This window comes from Belonocnema kinseyi, chromosome 8 (assembly GCF_010883055.1).
Source record: "Belonocnema kinseyi isolate 2016_QV_RU_SX_M_011 chromosome 8, B_treatae_v1, whole genome shotgun sequence".
NCBI lineage: Eukaryota > Metazoa > Arthropoda > Insecta > Hymenoptera > Cynipidae > Belonocnema > Belonocnema kinseyi.
Window position 1 is genome coordinate 45,391,273 of NC_046664.1, and position 21,750 is coordinate 45,413,022.

The 21,750-nt window shown below is 27.2% G+C and overlaps 1 protein-coding gene across 1 annotated transcript in view; it reads right to left on the reverse strand.

Moving 5' to 3' along the window:
• Positions 1–4,324: 4,324 nt before the first annotated feature.
• Positions 4,325–21,750, reverse strand: part of LOC117177930 (ribonuclease P protein subunit p25-like protein) — an 82,538-nt gene continuing 65,112 nt past the window's right edge. The window contains exons 2-5 of the mRNA XM_033369049.1: positions 9,307–9,417; positions 9,071–9,249; positions 8,885–8,995; positions 4,325–4,803 (exon numbers count right to left, since the gene is read on the reverse strand). Of these exons, the coding sequence (XP_033224940.1) occupies positions 4,575–4,803; positions 8,885–8,995; positions 9,071–9,249; positions 9,307–9,417 (630 nt within the window). The 3' untranslated portion in view covers positions 4,325–4,574. The remainder of the gene's footprint in view (positions 4,804–8,884; positions 8,996–9,070; positions 9,250–9,306; positions 9,418–21,750) is intronic.

The following is a 21,750-nucleotide window of genomic DNA, read 5'->3' on the forward strand; positions in this document are numbered from 1 at the left end:
TCCCCCGAAGTCATAAATGCAGAAAGCTAGAAACCCCGTTTCCGATTTCGGAAACTTTCCATTTCCCGATAAAAGGCAAAGAGTAGATTCTAGAAGTGAATGTTCTCCAGTTATTTTGTAGCGTATTTCCCCCGAAGTCATGAATTCAGAAAGCTAGATTCCCCGTTTCCTGTTTAAGAAATTTGATAAAAATATTGTTGAATAGCTGCGTAGCAACTGTAAAATAAACTCCTATAAAAGAGTGATTTCTGTATTAGAATTTAAATAGACAAGCCACCCATCATAAATGACAAAAGCAAGTTGGTAATAAAAAATGCTCCAGTGCAGTCAAATTTTGTAAAAAAATAAATAAAGGGATTTGGTCTAGCGGTCATAATTAAAATTATTATTAAAATAATGACCAAGCAGACTAAAATGTGGAATTTTTCTCAAATTGGAATTTATCAGTGCTATTTATTTTTGAGAATAGTCCGAAAATTGATTATTAAGAACAAATTAGTAAGCCAGTGTTGTTAAAACTTGTGTAAATTAATTTTACAGCTCATTTTTTCGATGATTTATTGAGTAACTTTTAAGATAACTAGAGGTACCAAAATGCATTTAATAAATGAACTATCTCAGAAAATAAAACAAAAAGTTTTTGCGTAATACATGAAAATGTATAAGGAGCATCACTACTTCCATAAATATTATTTACATGTATTAATTTAATGAAAAATAAAATTTCTACTGAGTGCTAAGCTTCATTATTATTGCTATGGAATAGAGAAAAAATAAATAAGTTCTTGAGCTTAAATTTAGTGTTTTATAACCGATATTGTCGAATTTAATGCGAGATTTGAAAATAGATTATCCTATCTATTAGAAAGTGGTTTAACGATATGTCTCGAAAAACTCTCAATCAGTTTTATTACCGGTATTTGTTTTTTTTTATTTAAATCCTTATCACAAGATTAAGAATCTGTTAGGAAGTTTGAATTTTCTTAGCTTTTTTCAGAGGAAATTGATATTTTTAATAATAATAAACAAAGATTTTATAGATTATTCACCAATTTTAAGAATTTTAGGTATTGTTAGCGTTTTACTTAAAAAATTAGTATTTTAAAACCACAATTTTTGGATTATGCTAGTATTTTTCTATTTATATTGTTTTTTTTATAATAGTAAACAAAGATTTTAAAGAACATTCACAATTTTGAACTGTTTAATTGTTAATTGTTGTATGCTAGTTTTTTTTCGGAGGGAATTGGTATTTTTAATAAGAAAAGACTTGATAGAAGATTTAAAAATTGAGCATTTTTAGGTTATGTTAGCGTTTTACATAAAAAATAGGTGTTTAAAAAAAATCATTATAATTCAAGCAAATTTAAGAACATTAAAAAGATCTGAATTCTGCTAGTCTTTTTCGGAGAGAATTGGTATTTTTAATAATAATAATTTAAAAAAAAATGTATAGAAGATTCACAAATTTAAACATTTTTCGATTATGTTAACGGTTTATACAAAAAATTGGTATTTTAAAACAAAAATCATTACAATTTGAGCAAGATTAGAAATCTCTTAATAATTTTCAGATTATGTTAGTGTTTTTTTGGCAGAATTTGGTATTTTTAATATTAAAAAAATATGTCCCATTTGAACAATTTAATGCCAAAAAGTGTTGCATGTCGAAGAAGATTTACAACTTTTTCTTATATTATTGTTTTTTTGTTGTAGAAAATTATAATTTTCAATAATTATATTATATTAGTGTTTTTCGATTTAAATTGCGTTTTTAATAATAATAATAAACAAACATTTTAAATAACATTCACAAATTTGAACAACTTTTGAATTGTTATTTAAAATCCAAAATCATTATAATTCGACCAATATTAAGAATCTTTAAATAATTTTAGATTATGTTAGTGTTTTTCGGAGAAAATTGGTATTTTTAATAAGAAAAGATTTGATAAAAGACTGAAATTTTTTAACAATTTTAGGTTATGTTATCGTTTTACCTCAAAGATAGGTATTGTAAAACAAAAATCATTATAATTCAAGCAAAATTAAGAAAAATTTTTTAAAAATGCATTATCTTGGCCTTTTTCGGAGGAAATTGGTATTTTTAATAATAATAATAATAAAAAAAATGATTTTATAGAAGATTCTCAAATTTTAACAATTCTCGGTTGTTAAAGTTTTATACAAAAAAATTGGCATTTTAAAACAAAAATCATTTAAATTCGAACAAGTTTAGAAGTTTTTAAATAATTTTTGCATTATTTCAGTGTTTTTTGGCATAATTTGATATTTTTAATATTAAAAAATATATTTTAAAGATTATGTCCTATTAGAACAATTTAACGCCAAAAAGCATTACATGTCGAAGATGATTCACATTTTTTTTTCTTACATTATTGTTTTTTGTTGTAGAAAATTATTGGTATTTTTAATTTTAAAAATATGAAAAATTTTGGACTATGTCAGTTTTTTTCCCATTTAAATTGGGTTTTTTAATAATAATAAAAAAAAAAGATCTTAAGAACATTCACAAATTTGTACAACGTTTGCATTGTTATTTAAAATCCAAAATCATTATAATTCGAACAATATTAAGAATCTTTAAATAATTTTTGAGTATGTTAGTGTTTTCCTGAGGAGATTGGTATTTTTAATGAGAAAAGATTTGATAAAAGACTCACATATTTCAACAATTTTAGGTTATATTAGCGTTTCACATCAAAAATTGGTATTTAAAGAAATCATTATAATTCAAACAAATTTAGGAACATTAAAAAATTTTTTTGAATTATGCTAGTCTTTTTTAGACAGAATTGGTATTTTTAATAACAATAATTTTTAAAAAGATGTTATACAATATTCAAAAAAATTTAACGATTTTCGGTTATGTTACCGTTTTATACCAAAAAAATTTGCATTTTAAAACAAAAATCATCATAATTCGAGCAAGATTAGAAATCTTTTGATAATTTTTGGATTATTTGAGTGTTTTTTGACATAATTTGGTATTTTTAATAATAAAAAATATATTTTAAAGAATATGTCCCATTTGAACAATTTAACGCCAAAAAGCATTACATGTCGAAATAGATTTACAATTTTCTCTTATATTATTGTTTTTTGTTGTAGAAAATTATTGGTATTTTTATTAAAAAATTATTAGATTTAAAAAAAATATATTAAAAATTTTGGATTATATTAGTGTTTGTCGATTTAAATTCGTTTTTTAATAATAATAAAATATATTTCAATGAACATTCACAAATTTAAACAATTTTGAATTGGTATTTGAATCCAAAATCATTATAATTCGCACAATATCAAGAATCTTTAAATAATTTTAAATTATGTTAGTAATTTTCGAAGGAAATTGGTATTTTAAAATTAATAAAAAAAAATTATAGTAAATTCACAAATTTGAACCATTTTATGTTATGTTAACGTTTTACATCCAAAATTGGCATTTTAAGACGAAAATAATTACAATTCGAGAATGATTAGAAATATTTTAATAACTTTTGGATTATTTTAGTGTTTTTCGGCAGAAATTGATATATTTAATATTAAAAAATATATTCTAAAGAATATGTCCCTTTCGAACAATTTTATGCCAAAAATCATTGCATGTCGTAGAAGCTTTACAATTTTGTCTTATATTATTGTTTTTGTTGTAGAAAATTATTGGTATTTTCAATGAAAAATTATTAAACTTCAAAAATTATTTCTAAAAATTTAACAATTTAAGAGATATGTTCGTGTTTCTTACCCAAAATTTATATTTTTAAACAAAGAATCATCAGAATAATGATTTTTGTTTAAAATAATAAAATTGTCAAGCTTGTAGAATGTCGAATCGTGATAGCGTATTTCGTCGATAATTTGACATTTTTATTAAAAAATCATTAGATCTGAAAGAAATTTAATAACTTTAGCTTCCCTTGACTTTGAATTAGGTTAGTGTTTTTTCGTCGGAAATTAGTATTTTTAATTCTTAAACTTATAATTTAAAGAATATTTGTAATTTTCAAACAATTTTGGGTAATGTTACAATTTTTCACAGAAAATCAGTTATTTTTAAAACAAAACATTAATAGCATATGGTTTAAAGAATAAAAAAAATCTTAAATATTTTTTTGAAACTGTGTTAGATTTCAAAAACATTGACAATATTTGAACAATTATGTTATTATTTTCGTCGAAAACTGGTATTTTAAAACAAAAATACAACGATTAAATCTTCTATACAAGAAATTTAATATATTCATATTGAAATTAAGATATTAACTTTCATTAATTATCATAAACATTGCCCTTGCTTTTCTTTTCTATTATTGCACATAATAGATACAATGAACACACAGAATTTTTCATTAATATAAATTTTATATTTATAAACTGTGTATGGTTAAAATAATAATAATCGCAGGCGCAGCGCACATGTTTGTTTTCTATTAATAAGATAAACTTATCGTGCAGGGTGGGAGCATATTCTGGATTGTTTTTTTAAACAAGTAAAGTATGTATTGACCCGGGTATTGTTGAAACGGTCGCGTATGACCGATTATCTTTTACTATCGATTATCACCTTTTTTTTTTTTCTTTAATGGCCCTCCCGTGTGCTGCTCCTTTCTCGACCTCTTTTGCGGAGATGGCGATCCCACCATTGCTGTAAATTCTTCGGCTGCCGAGCTTTTGAGTTTCGCACTGCCACTGCCTTGCGGCTGTTCTTCCTTCAAAGCTTCCGTCGAAACCTCGTTTTTCAAATTCCAAAACATTCGTGTATTGTCGGGTGCTTGATAACTGGCAGAAAAATTATTATTAAGCATAATCTACAACGATTAAAAACCAGCAATATTATACACGCGTGGGAAATATTGGATTGTCAATTAAGGATGTACACTAGGGACAATCAATCTCGAAAGTTTTCTATCTTTAAAATTAGTTATAAAATCGACAAAAAATATCTATTATTAATATCTGTAAATCTTAATGTAGGATTCTAAGCACACTTTAAAGGTTTATTTTTTCCTTTCACTGTAGGGAAAAGTTGCAATTTTTACTTAAATCTAATTATCGAGGCCTCATTTTATTTTTCGAAGGATTCTCTAAATTTCTATTTAGGATGATTTTATTTACAAAAATTAATTGAGAAATCATAGAGTTATAATTGTTATAAACAATCATACTTTAAATTTTAATTAACACTACTCAAATAGAATTGTAGAGAATCCTTCGAAGAATAAAATGAGGCCTTAATCATTAGGACTGAATAAAAATGGTAACTTTTCCCTAAAGAAAAAAGAAAAACTAAACCTTTAAAAAACTACTGTTAAACAAATTTAATCTGAATTATTTTTTTCTGAAGTGTGATTAAAAGCCTACATCAAGATTTACAGAAATTAATAATAGATCTTTTTTGTCGATTTTATAAATCATTTTAAAGATAGGTAACTTTTGATATTGATTGTACCTAGAGTACATCTTTAAGGGGTTACACCACTGTAGGGCACGAAAAAATAGGCATATTTCGGGATTTTTTTTTTTGCTGAATAAAAAAATCAATTTAAATTTTGTAAACGGGGATAAAGGGTATAATAAAGTACAGAGAATATATCTTTTTCAAATTCGTTCATGAGAAAATGGCGGCGGCGCAGCGTTTCTCCGTCGGCGCCTTTGTTTTAAAGGTGCCCACGGCCGAAAACCTAATTCCCACAATTATAAGGTGCACTTTTGAAAAAAAAAGTTTAAAGTTTTATGAAAAAAATCGTTACAAAATTGATAATAAAAAAAACTGGGCCATATAAAATAAATCTCACGTAAGTTGCTGGAGAAATCAATTTTGAATATATTTTTTAAATTTCAGGTCGATCGGTGAGGATTTGTCCGAGTTATGTTTCAGGCCAGTTCAAAAAAAGTGGTTTCGAGAAAAACGCGTTTAAAGTTTTAAGTACTGTAAAATCGCCGGGGCACACCATTTTTCCGCCCTCCCGTTTTTAGTGTATTATTTATAAGATCCTAAAACACCATTTAAGCAAAAAAAAATTTTCGATTTTTTGAAAATTCTACAGTGGTTTAACCCCTTAATAAAATAAAAAGATAAAACAATAGTAGTATGATTGCAATAAATTACATCAACAATTTTTGGCTTTTTTGACCTCCCCGAAAGTAACGTAAACGTAAGCTAAAGACGGATTTTTCGTTCATAAATTTTTTTAAATCAAATTTATGTAGACAAAGGTTTGACTTCAATACGAATCAGTCTAAATTCCTAAGATTTTAAGCCGAAATAGTGGATTTTCCAACAAAGTAGTTGAAGTTTCAACCAAGAAATATTTTCTATCCAAATATATTAATTTTCAACACAAAAAGTCGAATTTTCAACTTAAAAAATTAACATAACAGTTGCATTAACAACCAGGCAGATAAACTTTCCAATAAAAGAGAAGATTAAAAAAAAAAGTTAAATATTTAACCAAATGGTAAAATTTTCAAGACAAAAAGATTTTTTTCGAAGAAAGATGAATTTTTAACAAAAAAATTACTTTTTAATCAAGAAAAATAAATTTTCAAACAAGAAGGATGAATTTTTTACCATAAAAGATGAATTTTTAAAACAAAAATTACGACTAAGAAAATAATTGAATTTTCCAAAAATAATTGTATATTTTCAAAAAAACAGTTGAATTTCTAACCAAATAGTTGAATTTTCAGCAAAGAAAGATAAATATTCAATCAAATGGTCGAACTTTTAAACAAAAAAGATAAAAATTCATTCAAATGTTTCAATTTTCAAGTAAAAAAACCCAATTATTCAAAAGACAAATCAATTTTCATCAAAAAGGTTGACTTTTAAGCCGGAGAGATGACTATTCTACTATAAATGATGAATTTTGAACAAAACATTAAAGTTTTCAATCTGAAAAGTCGAATGTTTTAGAAAACAGTGGAATTTTAAACCGGAAAAGATGAATTTTTAACCAAATATATCAATTCTCAAGCAAATAATTGAATTTTCAACAAATCATATTAATTTTCTAACAAAAATACGACTTCAACAACATACATACATTTTCTACCAAGTAGTTTAATTTTTAACTTAAAAAATGTAAAGGGTACAGTTTCAAATAAAAATAGAACAGCTAAATTTTTAGATAATCAAATAATTTTCAACGTAAAAAAATTTATTTTTTACCCAAAAGATTAATATTCTACCAAAGAGACGAATCATGGACCAAAAATATATGATTATTATACAAAATTATTTAATCTTGAAGCCACAAAGATTTATCTGCAAAAAGTTTAATTTTCAACTCAAGAATATTTTTTTTTCAAATTAATGTTGAATTTTCAACAAACAAGATTAATTCCTTACATGAAAATACGACTTTTCAACAAAATACATGAATTTTATGACAAATAGTTTAATTTTTAACTTAAACAATATACAGTATAAAGTATAAAAGTTTCTAATTTTTAATTTGTATGAGTCTTTAAAGCGGCATTTTTTAAATGGAAGATTTTTCAATTCCGCATTTTGAACTGATTGATAAAGTTATAAATGAGATAATGTACGAAATTTCAGCAATTTAATTTTAAAAACTTCAATCCTAAATATTTTAATTTGGAAATGGTCTACTTTTAATTTGTAAAATAAAATAATTTTCAATTTGAAAAGCATAGTACACTAAAAAATGGAGCCATTGAATGTTGTAAAAAAATCGTCTGTTAAAAGTTCAACTGTTGAATTTTCTGGAAAATTTGCCTGTTATAAATTTCTTTGTTGAATTTGCAACAGTTCAGTTTTGTAGAAAATTTGTCTATTGATCATTCAACTATTAGATTTTGTAGGAAATTCTTCACCGGAAAATGGAACTGTTGAATTTTCGTCCAAGAAGATTAATTTTCTACCAAAAAGACGAATTTTCAACAATTTTTCAATCAAAAATGGAATAGTTAAATTCTCAGTCAAACCAATAATGAAAATAAAACGAATTTTCAACAAAATACATGAGTTCTGAAACAAATTCTTAGTCGAATTTTATACTTAAAACGATAAATTTTCAACAAAAAATGGAAGAGTTCATTTTTCTGTTTAGAAAATTAATTTTCAACAAAATTACTCAATTTTTAACCAAAGAGATAAAGCAATATCTAATAAAAATGATAAAGCTCTTACCAAAAAAATGAACTTTAAAATGATTTTTCAACCACAAAGATGCATTTTCAACAAAAATTATGAATCTTCAAACAAACAAAATAATTGTTAACAAAGTAATGTAACCTTCAACCAAGCAGTAAAAATAGCCTTAGAAGCTTGGAATGCTACCATCTTTCTGTAATTTAAATCCAGTATTTTTCTAATTGAAACGCATTTTCATTAATTAATTTTCAGCTTCCAATTACTTCATTGCATACAATTTTCAACATTCCTTTAAAATTGTTTAATTTCAATATTCATATTAATATTCATATGTATATTTCATATTCAAGAACAAAAGCGCACTTTAAATTTCATATTCTACCATTTTTAAGGAATTAAATGTGAAAGTTATTTACGACGATTTTTTCGTTTTTGGGTCAATTTTTAATCAAAAAAATGAACAGAAGAAAATTTCTTTATTTAGGCCTTTAGTTAAAAAATGTATAAAACTGACAATATTATGTTAATATAAAGCACACTTGATGTTTAATTCAATTCATTTTTGTTTCATGACATTCATAATAATTATTTATGATTTTCAAAAAAATATATTGTGCTGAAACAACAACAAAATAAATAAATTGAAAAAATTATATATTTGACAAGGTTTTCGAATTCAAAATAGTGTTTTATGAGTATTAAAAGAAGGAAAACAAACAGAATAAAAACATGTGCACTTACCCAAGATCTGTTTTCTGTGTCGTTTCTCTCGTTAATAAAATGTTAATTTGAGCAACGTAACGAACTTTTACCTTTCCATCTTTGTCTTTTTCCTCCAATGATTTTTTGGACCTTAAAAATGTGCAAATAAATACAAAAAATAGTAGAACATAAATATTAAATTAAGATTAAATATTTTTAACGCACTGTATCGATCCCAGTTTTGTAATTTGGTGCAAACCTGCGTGTTGTCTTTTAAAAATTTCTACACAAGAAATCGCTTTTGTAACTGCTTCACCAGCAGCAGTCCAAAGAATTGCATCATGATTGGCAAATTCTTTTATTGCATACTCCAAGATTTTCCTCATCTTGCTACCATTTTTCACCTAAAAAAAATTAATTTAAGCAATCTTTTTTTTATTTTCATACAAATTAATACACACCTGCATGTTTATAAACTTTTCCGGCAAATTTTGAATTGTTCCCTCTTTAGAATCGACTGTTGGTGGATCTAGTTCGATCCTCTTATTCTTCTTTCGTTTCGACTTTCCCATCTGAAAAAAATATTTCTTCAGTAATAATTTTCTTAAATGGGGCTATCGCATAGCGAATTGTGAATTTCGAATTATAATAACACCACCACCTTGGCTCAAGTAATTTGGAACTTTAGTTTCCGACAAGCTCTCGAGCGGCTAACTTCTTTTGGATTATACAAGACGTAATTAAATTTATTTTGTGACAAAGGCAGTTTGTGAACTGCTTTCAGTGAAATTTTTAATGGAATATATGTTCTTTGGTACTTTTATGTAATTCATGGTGTTATTTATTGTGTACGCCTATATGAACTCTGAATCCTCTTAGTTATTCTACGCATAAAGATCATTTACAAATCGAAGGAAATTTTTCAGACTGGATTTTGCGCGTGAACAGGGGCATTACTTCTGAATTGTCCCAATTTTTAAAGTCACGTCAATCGATCGCCTTCAAATTTTTAGAGTTTGCCTATACGAAACTAGTTCACCCACCAATTTATAAACTTTTACAACTATTCATCCCAGAACTACAGGGGGTGAAAATTTCATCCCCAGTGATTATTTCCTATCAAATCCGCCTTTTTTTACATTTTCATAAACAAATTACTATGTAAAATATTTTTTTAACATTTTCTACTTTTCAGATACTATTAATAATGGGACTCCCAATAGTTATGCGGTTATGTGAATATAAAGAGCAAAAACCAACCTCGCACGTTTGAAAGGATCAGTGCGGTCAACCCGGTGCGGTCCAACCAGCGCGGTTTACTAACCGATGCGGATTCATGGAAATCCGATTTTTTCCAAAATACTTTGGATCGATGCAGATATCAACTAAGGCTTTTATTGGGAAAACATAAAGGTTTCTTTTAAAATCATTTTTTAAAAACTAAAAAGTACCTGAAGAGTAGAAAATGTTAAATAAATTGTCCATGAAAAATAATAAATTTAAACCGATCGATTTAACAGGACGGATGGGCGAGAATTCCCCTTCAGATGTCATTCATAGAAAATTCAATTCGCATTTTTAGAAAGGAAGTTATGACCATTTGGAAATACCACTTTTGCTCCGGTGATGAAATTTTCACCCTCTGCAGTTCGGGGAGGGATGATAATAAATGTCTATAAATTGGTAGATGAGCTACTAAATAATATATTTTTTTCTAGATACAATTTTTAAATTCTGTCAAACCATTACTCTTCACCTCGAGCAGGAAATAAATTCCTAATGAAATTTTCCACTTGTTCGAAATTAATTTTTCTACTCGCATTTTCCGTAAGGATGTCAAAGTTATTTATGAATTCTTCAAAAATGAAATTTATACGATTCATTTCATTTATAGGGAGCAGTGGGTCACGAGTTCAGGATCCTTTCATGGAACCATTCATAGGACTTCGAACGACCTTGTACAGTCGTACGCAGAAATACTTCTCTGGGTCACAATGCCTCTTAAGTTTCCCTTTGATAGTTAAACTCGCTTTTAATTCTCTATAAAGACAACCATAAACGCTCAAAAATACTACTCTTCACTTTCTCTGCTCATGACCGTGAAATTTCTCTTTTAATATCATTCATCAAATGAGTCCTTATTCTATTCCTAAGCAAATCAAAATGAATGCCATAAATATAAATAATATGTCTATTGCATTATAATAATAATTATTATACATAATAATCTTCAAATTTACTCATTCACTTTGTCCACGTTAAAGGTCCTATTTTTGCGTTGAATTATCGCCTGCCTTTTTCTCTTTATTTTTTTTCTATCAAGTGGAATATCAAATTCTCACCACTTCCCTTTATTTTAATTATTACATCCTTAAAACTGAAGTATTTTTAATTATAACTCTTGAAAATGTTAAAAATTGTATTTGTAAATCGCTAAAATTTAAGAGTTTTTTATTTTGACAATTTACAATTAAAAATTATGCAAGCTTTCAATTTTACAAATTAAAATTCGGAAATTTTTATGATTTAAATTCGGAATTTGTTCAATTTGGAAGATTTAGAATTAAAAAATCCACTTTTGGTCTTCAAAATCATCCAAATTTAATATCTTTTAATTTACATATCATTAAAATTCAAGAGGTTTCAGTCGCAACTTTTTAGAATGGTAGAACTTTGATTTTAAATCGTCCGAATTGAAGATTACAATTTTCAAAATTTACAATTACAAATCATGCAAGTTTTAAGTTTAATAATTTTTATGACTTACATTCTCAAAATTTCTTCAATTTTGAAGATACAGCAATAAAAATTTCATTTCCGGTCTACAAAATAGTCCAAAATTAGTGATTTTTAATTTTTGGTCTTTAAAATAGAAGTTTTATCAATTATAAATCTTTAAAATTGTAGAATTTTTAATTGTAAATCATTAAATTGAAGACTTTAATTTTTTTAATTTACCATTAAAAAATATGCAAGTTTTAAAATTTACAATCAGAAATTTTGTAATTTTTATGACTTTCATTCAAAAATTTCTTTAATTTAGAATATTTAGAATGTACAGTTTTAATATATCAGTCTTTAAAATTGAATGACTTGCAATTCTATATTTTCAAAATACAAGAAATTGCAACTCTTAAAAGTTGTAGAACTTTGAATTGTATATTGTAAAAATTGAATAGCTTTTAATTTTCATACTTTCCAATTAAAAATTGTGCAAGCTTTCATGATTTAAATTTAAAATTTCTTCAATTTGAAAGATTGGGAATGGATAGCTTGACTTTTGGTCTACGAAATAAAATATATTTATGAAATTGTATTTATAAACCTTTAAAACTGAAGATTTATTTTCAATTGTAAATCTTAAAAATTTAAATATACAAACAAACGTTCAAAATGAAATGTCTTTAAAACATTTATCATAAAAATTGAATAATTGGAAATTCGATATTTTCAAAATTCAAGCATTTTAAATTGTAACTCTTTAAAATTGTTAAACTTTGAATTGTAAATAGAAGCTAAAATTTGTATGATTCAAATAAAATTTGTTTGAATTGAACAATGGCGTGTTTCAATCTAATAAATTTTGATTAAATCAAACAAATATGTGTTTCAAACAATCAAATCTTTGTTTAAACTTATATTAAGGAAAGAACTTGTTTGATTGAAACAAACATTTTCATGAATCATACGTGAAATTTCTTGAATTTGAAATAATTAGAAGTGACAGCTTCACTTTTGATTGATTCTAATTAGTTTTATTTGAATCAAACAAATATTGGCTTTACCCCATATCAAAGAAAGAAACTATTTTGATATTTATTTTAATTTACAATTATTAATTATATTGTATAGTACTTTAAATGTAAGCATATATTTTAATTTGATAATTAGGCAACCAGAATTAGTTAGTTACAATATTAGATTAAGTTTAATTATTAGAATGTGCTAGTTTTAATATAATGCATAAATGAGATATTGTTTGATGAGGCAGTGATCCTGAAAGGGCTGTTACTTTGTTTGAAATACCGAAAGTAATTCTAAATCTATCCACTAATTCCAAATTTTTATTTTAAATCCACCCTTAAATACTCAACGAATATCAATTATATAAATATATGAAACTCAGCCAGTTATTATTTTGTATTTTAGAATTACGTGCCCCAAATCGTATTAGGGTCAGGACAGATCTTGGTAGGAACTCTCTTTGACATACGTTCTATATATAAATTCCAGGATACCAGGGGGTGTAAAAATAGGGGAGGGAGATCACATCAATATTTTCCAATCAGCATTCGATTGCACGGTATAGTTCGTGGATAGGGGTTCAAAGGTGTTGGCGTAGGCGTATATGGTGGTGGTATGCGGCATAGCCGGCATAGCGCCGCGACGCCTCGACGCCATATGGCATTATTAAGCATCCCTGCTACCCCTCACTCTTGCATTCCAGCATTATGAAGGTTTTTATCCCCAAAGGGTACCCCCTGAACTTTACACGTTTTACGTAGGCTATTACAGACTTTAGGACAACTTTTTCCATCGCCAATGAGATGCCTACTGCAAAATAATTATCCCCCCCCCCCCCACCCTTATCATAATACGCTATTCTTCTACTCTTTCAGAAATACGGGAGGTTGTGATCTTCTGTGGCTTAAATGTTAAAGAACAGGTTTCACAACCGGAAGAAATCTTCGCAAATACATATTTTAATTATTTGTATTTCAAGGTTCATTTAATTCAGTTGAGATAGGCACTAGCTTTTAATCAAATAAATAATTTTAGAATAATTAAATCCATCATCGACTAAAAGGCTTTTTGAAGAAGAATGTTTGGTTGTTAATTTTGTTCAAAAACAAGTGACTGTTTTTGATGATCGGTCAAATTTATTTAATTCTGCGCTCTTTTTGTTGTTAATATATGTATATGTTATTATATTGTAAATGCAGGACAATTATTTAATCACGAAATAAAAAAAAATAATTCCATTGTTTATTGAGTTTTGTAAAAAACTGAATACTTTAGCCATTCTTCCACAGATCGGTATCGTTTAGCATTTAAAATAAGTGAAAAATATTTGATTCTATAAATAACATTATAAGAAAATTGCCGACTGAGCCCTTTTTTTAGAGAAAGCTTCTTAAATAGAATTATCAACTTTTTTTGTCGTACGCAGGTTGTTCTTTGATCAAGAAAATTTCTCTAACAAAATAAGCGACTAATAATTCTGTGGAAGCCACTTGATCACTTTAATTTATTTTAAGAAAAATTATTCAACTATTTTCAACTATAATACACAATTTAAAAACTTCTAAATTTATTAAATTCAAATTAGCAGTTTTCAAAACGTCGATACTTAAGGAAGTGGTTTACACGTACCAAAAAATTTGGCAATTTGTACCCTTTCGATTCGAATATCCGCTTTTCCAGCTCTATTTGTACCGAAAAAATCCGGCTATTCGTACCGAAATTTCGGTAACCGTAGCTATGGCCAATACGTAAGTTGTTAAAAATTTAAAAAACTAATGTTAAAGCATATATATTCTAAATTCCACATGCACACTAGGGTGGCTCAAAAACACTTTTTTTCTTTAGAGGGCAACGATCCCCCCAATTTTATGCCAAATCCGAAAAAAGAAATTCCATAATTTTTATTATTTTTATTTTTCTATTTTAACAGGTTCCGGTTTTGAGTTGAAGTTTCCCATGTAAAATGCATGGGGAAAAATCACTTTTTTTGTTTTTGGAATAATTTTGTAGGGTTTGAAAAAATGTGACGGGAAAGTATGGTGGCCTGTTGAGAATTATCCAACGAAGAATTTTATGCATCAGACATATGGGATTGACACCTCTAACACACCCTCACGAGTACCTGAAAACTAGCCTCAAAACAAAAACTGCCAATTCTTCATGAAATCGACCTTTTGAGCACTGTATTCTCTTTTTTTTTACTTAAAATTATTACTATTGGTCTAGTGCCATATTTATTATCATTAGTTAATTAATTATTAATGATTTAAACAAATTAAATTTAAAAAAAGAAAATTCTCGGAAATTCCCCCCGCGCCCTAATATTATTACTATAACTCTAGTGGGATATTTAATAACATTGGTTTATTAATTTGTAATTGTTTAAACAAATGTAATTTGTTTGAATAATATTTTTTGAAAATTCGTTTTTCCCTAAAAATTATCACTATTGGTCTAGTGGAATATTTATTGGTATTAGTTCATTCTTTTTCGATTATTTAAACAAATTAAATTTGTTTGAATAATTTCGTTTCGAATTTTGTAAAAAGAAAAATTCTTACTGAGGGTCTAGTAGAATATTTATCAGTAATAATTAATTACTGATTAATAATTTATAATTTTTATACTTTTTTTTTTAAATCCAATTGTTTGAACAATTGTAAATTGATGAGCTACTGTTAATAAATACTCCACTAGACCAATAGTAATAATTTTTAAGGGAAAAGAATTTTCGAAAAAAATTGTTTAAACAAATTCGATTTCTTTAAATAGTAAACAATTATTGAACGAATGTTAATAAATATTCCACTAGACTAATAGTAATAATTTTTAGGAGGGAAAACGAATTTTCGAAAAAAAATTCTTTAAGCAAATTCTATTTGTTCAAATAATTAAAATTAATTAACCAATAATTATAAATATTCCACTAGACCAAAATAATAATTTTAAGTAAAAAAAGACAAGAATACATTATTCAAAAGGTTAATTTCATGAAGAATTGACTTTTTTTGTTTAAGGGTAGTTTTCAGGAACTCGTGGGGGTGTGTTAGGGGTGTCAACCCCATATGTCTGATAGATGAAATTCTTCGTTGGATAATTCTCTACAGGCCCCCATAATTTTCCGTCACATTTTTTCAAACCCTACAAAATTATTCTAAAAACTCAAAAAAGTGATTTTTCCCCATGCATTTTACATGGAAAACTTCAAGTCAAAGCCGGCAACTGTTAAAATAAAAAAAATTAAAAATTACGGAATTTCTTTTTTCCGATTTGGAATAAAATGGGGAGGGGGGCCCTTGCCCTCTAGCATGCAAAAATTTTTTTTTTAATTTTAACTCTGTGTGCACTAAACGAAAAAAAGAACTTTTGAACAGAAAAAGCATGTACCAGAAATAAAAACATGTAAAAGAGAGAGGTAATTAAAACAGGAGGAGGGAGAGGCGGGAAAGGCCGAGAGATGAATTTCAAATCTCCTTCCCTCTTTCCAGGGTTCCCTTAATATAAAATTAAAAAATGTATTCCAAAAATAAAAGAAGGATATGAAGGTTCGAAATGGAACTAGGAAATTAAAGGTTCCAAACAAATCCTTCCATTTTCCAGTACCAAAATAATTTTTTTTTTTAATTTCAAAATGGGCTCACTTTTAGTACTTTTATCCAAAATGTCTGACTAATGAACTTGGTATTTAGCTTAGGACACTAAAAGAGTCTACTAAAAGCCAATCTAATAAATTAAGTTTTGTCAAATGTCATCGTGCTCACAGATAAACAGACATAAAGACAGACAGGTATACATACAGGTAGACACATTCACCAGTTTTTTGCATTCAGGGGGTCTGAAAACGTGGACCTTTTGACAAAAACTAGGGAGGTCAAATTCTATACAAATCTAATACCTTCTCTGATGAGAATGTAAAAATGATTTATTTGTCACGAATAATTTTTTGATAGTTCTGTTTTAGTTTAAATCATAAAAAATAGCATCAAAAACATGAAAAGTTAAATTTTTTAAAACCCCACACACGAGACGAAAAAGAAATAAAAAGACAAAAGTTGTGGTAAGAAAGTGCCCACGCAGCGAACACATTTTTTTTTTTACTGTTAATGACGTTTTTCACGATTAAAGCCAAAACTACGCATCCTATAAAAAAGTGGTTAATAACAGACTTGTAGATCTTTTTTAAATGCGCAATTTTTGGGTATTTATCTTTTACCGTATTTTCAAAAATTGAATTTTTGATTTTTCAAGAAAATTCAAAAAGTTGTTATGCTAATCTCGTAGGGAATTCAAAAAGCAAAATTTGTCTTATCTTGACTTTTTTCATATCGCGCGTTATTTGGCATAAAATTTTCATTTTCGTGTGTTTTTCGGAATTTTGTAAATGCTATAACTCTGGTAATTTTTTATTTTTATATACTATGACTTTTTATATACTATGAATAACCGTACAGAGAATTTTTGAATTTTCAAAAAAGTTGTCTCAAAAATATTCAAAATGTGCCCACTTTTTGAATTTTGATCCAAAATGGCTTTCTAACGAACTTAACCTTTAGTTTAGGACACTAAACGAATGTACCAAAGGGCAATCTGATAGATTATTTTTTTCAAAAGTTATCGTGCTCATAGACATACAGACAGACAGACATACCGACATATAGACAGACAGACTAATTCGTAAAAACCTGTTTTTCGGATTCAGGGAGTCTCAAAGCGTGGACATTTGACAAAAGCTGAGAGGTCAAATTTTACACAGATCTAATACCTTCTCTGATGAGAATGTATTTCACTTCTACTTTCCATTTCTCATTTCTTCCCTTGTAATCGGAAGTAACTGTTCTTCTCACATTTTTTATAGTATATAATATTTAATAGTAGAAGATTTAGCTCACTAATTTTATTTCTATATTATTAATTAAAAATAATTGACATCGAAGAAAAAATGATTGCATGCAAACACATGCATCATTTCATACCTATCGTATGTTTACACACTAAAAACTCTGGGATGACGTTTCGTACCCCAAGTCCCAGGGAAACGATACCTTGTGAAGTGGTACCATTCACACTTCCAAGACTAATTTTTGTTGCAGGTATTGGTACCCTGAAATTGGTGTTATATTAAGACTTTGTTTTTACTGTGTATGAAGCTGGGCTTACGTTTTAAATTTCTGTTCCTGAGTAGTAAAAAGTAGTAAAAAAGTAGTAAAAGTAGTAAAAAGAACATATTGTATGACGGATTGGACCAATTCAAAGCTAAAAATTACCATAAATTATCGAAAGTTTCCGAAAATTTTTGATAAATCTGAACTCATGTAAATTTGAAAAATTTCAAAATTTTTAACAATTTATAAATTTGCTACTTAAAATGTTGTATTTTTTGATAAATTATAAGTTAATTGCCACATATTAATAAAAAGAAATTTAATAAATTACCATAAATTTCAGGAATATTCCCAAATTTCCTAAATTCATATTAAAATTAAAATAAAGTTTCAACATATGTTTGCATATGGGCAGAAATCATGCCCGTTTTACGAAAAATGACTAAAATTATGCGTTTTTTATAAACAATATCGTATGCACGAAGGGGGAGGATACTCTTTGTGATTCGTGTATTTTTATAGTACTGGTCAAAAAAGTCCCACTTCTCCACCTTGGTGCACAACTGCACAATGTACTATTTTTCAGCTCCCTCTCCTGATATAATATTATGGAGTAAAAAACAATATATATTGATGTAACACAAGCATGATTTGAGCTCCTTTTGTGCTATTTTTACTCCCTAGGGAGACAAATTTTGACGTCAGAGGTGAATTATGAAAATTATATATATATATATATGAGCTCACATTTTATAAAATAAATTATATAAAATCACCAAAAAGGTCCTAAATTCATATCAAAATGAAAATAAAGTTCCCAAAATTCCTCCATGTGATCAGAAACAGAAAAAACATTTGTATCTAAAATCACGCATTTGCTATAAAAAATATCGTATGTGCCAAGGGGGAGGAGACTTTTGACGACACGTATATTTTTTCAGCACTTGTAGGAAAACTCCCAGTTCTCGCCTTGGTGCATAATATAATATTAAAAAAAGAAACAGGCCGAAAAAATTCGAAACTAACCTATTAATTGGTTATGCAAGACGCTTGAATCATTTTAATTATAACGTATTTTGAGCCCCCTGGCTTCTAATAGAGAAATTTTTCCAGTCGATGAGAAAAGAAAAAGCGGTGGAAATTCAATATTGCAGCAATTTTTCCAATTATATTCAAAGGTTTTGTGGAACAATAACGTGGGCTACGCGAGTGGAATCAAGGACTCGTTATGAATAAAGTTGGACCGAGGCATCTTCTCCATGCGCTTAATCGATGCCATGGAAGAAAAGAGCGTGAGAGGTCAAGATGAAATCTTCAAGACGCCTTCGAAGGAATCTGCGCCACCTCGGTTTATCGATAATAATAATTAGGTGAACATCTGGATTCAACATTCAATTTACTCGAGTGCCACCTTCTCTATTCTCGAGCAAAATGTATTCTATGATTCCGCCATGTCCCATTTTCCCTAATTCAAAAATCAGCCCTTAATGAACAGATCTTATTAGCAAACTCGTGGTATCAGATCCTATAAACAGAGTAAATGGTACAAATTATCTACTCGGTATTAAAAAACAGAAATCCTCAAATAAGATAAAGCGATTGTATGGCATATCGAATGTCTACCTTTAAACACGACAGTCGAAAAACCGGCTAAACTCGGGAGATGGTTTTCTGCAGTTTTCCTCTCCCATGGTCAAACGTACGGGCAAATTCGAGTACTTCTCATAAATTAAGATGCAACTCCGGATTAATATTAGTTACTTTTTTATAATAATAATTTTAAGAAACTTATATTTGTAAATAAGTGACATTGAACTCGAGAAGGAGCTGATTGAACGAAAAAGATTTCTAACATGTATCAATATAAAGAATAAACAAAAACACACATCGCTGCCACAGCCTAATTTACTTGAAAAAAGTGACATATTCAAAGCGAAAAAGTACCCAAAAATCTCAAATGCTCTTTTGAATTAAAAAAGAATTGAATGAAATTCTGAAAATTTCCACGTATATTTTAACAAATTAATGATACATTCAGAAAATAAATTAATTAAAATAAAACTGTAAAAAAAACTTTGATCCATTCAATTAAGTAGAATAGAATGAATTTAGGAAAATTCAAAAAATTCAAAGAAAGTTAAATTAATAAATTAATAATACTTCTAGGTAAATTCCAAATAAATTCAATCCAGTTGAAAATCTTATTTAAATTCAAAAGATTCCATTGATTTCAATAAAATTGAAATGAATTTAAAATAATTCAAGGAAATTAAGGAGACTTGGCTAAAATTCATCAGAATTTAAAAGAATATAATGGTAAAAAAATGTTAAACACAAAAGTTTTCACCGAATTCAGCAAAATAGGAGTGAATTTAGAGAAATTAAAGAAAAATGAGAAAAATTCAATGAAATTCATTAAAATTTAAATGAAATGAAAGCAAATAAAAAATATTTAAAAAGTTCATTGAATTGATTTAAATTTGAAACAAATTCAAGTGAGTTCAGCCAAATTCAGGGTAAAGTGAAAAAGATTACGAAAATTTCAAAGAATTACAAATATTCACGATAAATTGATAAGAATTCAGGGTGAATCTCAAATGAGTTTAAAAAAGAATTAATCCAAAATATTCTATTGACTTCAGTAAAATTGAAGCAAATTTAGAAGAATTTAAGGGAATTCAATACCAATTAATACGAAATCAAGATAAATAAAAAATAATTCAAGTGAATAGAACAATATTTTTAAAAAATTTGAAAACCTAAAAAAGATCCATTGAATTCAGTGGATTTCAAGGGAATTTCAAAAAATGTAGGGTGAATTAAAAACAATTGAAATAAATTAAACAAAAATGCAATAAAATTAAGAAATACTTTGGTTCTCAATTTTAATTTACTAAAAGAAAGAAAAAAGTGATATTTTCAGTTATTAAGTGGCTATAGTGACTTTATCTTAAAAAAGTTTTTAAAAAGTAATTTGAGAAAAAAAAGTGAATGAAAGTGACTTGAGTGACTCGTACCTTCAGGATGACCAGCCAATTTGGTTTCAATCGGCCAAATAAACATGGTGAATTTGTTATAGTTCAATTAAAAAATAAAATTTGAGACTACTCAAGACTCCTGTAATGATTTAAGATTCAAGTGGCTCAATTTGGAACGTTTATATTTTAATTGTTGCAATTAGAATATTTAACTTGGTAGGTGATCAAATTGGAATATTCAATTTTATGAATAGTGAACTTCGTACGTATTTCAGTTGACAAGTATTAACTTTATAATGCTTCCTTTTCAAATTACTATACAATATATTTTTAAAATTTGATATTGGATAACAAATTATATCTCCTACTTAAATCAAATATTTTATATTAAAATATTGAATACTTAAAGAGAAAAGGAGAAAGTGAGGAAATGAGGAAATTTTTCGTGAATAAGAAGGGGGGGGGGGTGAAAAATAAGGAAAAACGCAGGGGATTCTGAAAAAATGTGACCCCTGAAACGTTCAAAATTAAAAAATTGACGTTCGGAAATATATCGACCAAAACTGTGAACAGGACAAACATTAAGCATTCCAGAATTGTAAAAAGAGATTTCAAAAACTTATAAAATTCCTAAAGAAATAAAAAAAGTTCAGCTAAGTGTTTAAAATTGAAAAAACTCCTACTGCAATAAAACTACTAAAAACCTTACAATCAAAAAATTTTCTAGTCAAAGAATTAATAAAGATAAAGAATTAATAAATTAATTAATGAACTTTAAAAAAGATTTTCTTCGTGAAAGGAAATTTTTACTCACAATAATCGTTCCAAATATTAATGTGCAATAAATACCTCTTTTGCATTAATGATTTCGGCCTATCATAACAAAATATTTTTTTTACTAAAAAAGAAATGTAAAAATACTTGATTCATACGTATACAAATGTTCGTTGACGCAAATGCGAATTTATCTTTGAAAATTCTTTACATTGAGAAAATATTTTGATGCGATAATGAATTTCATATAAATCACGTTCATACGTTTCAGTAAAGGAAACATCACCAAAGAAATGATACCTTTAAC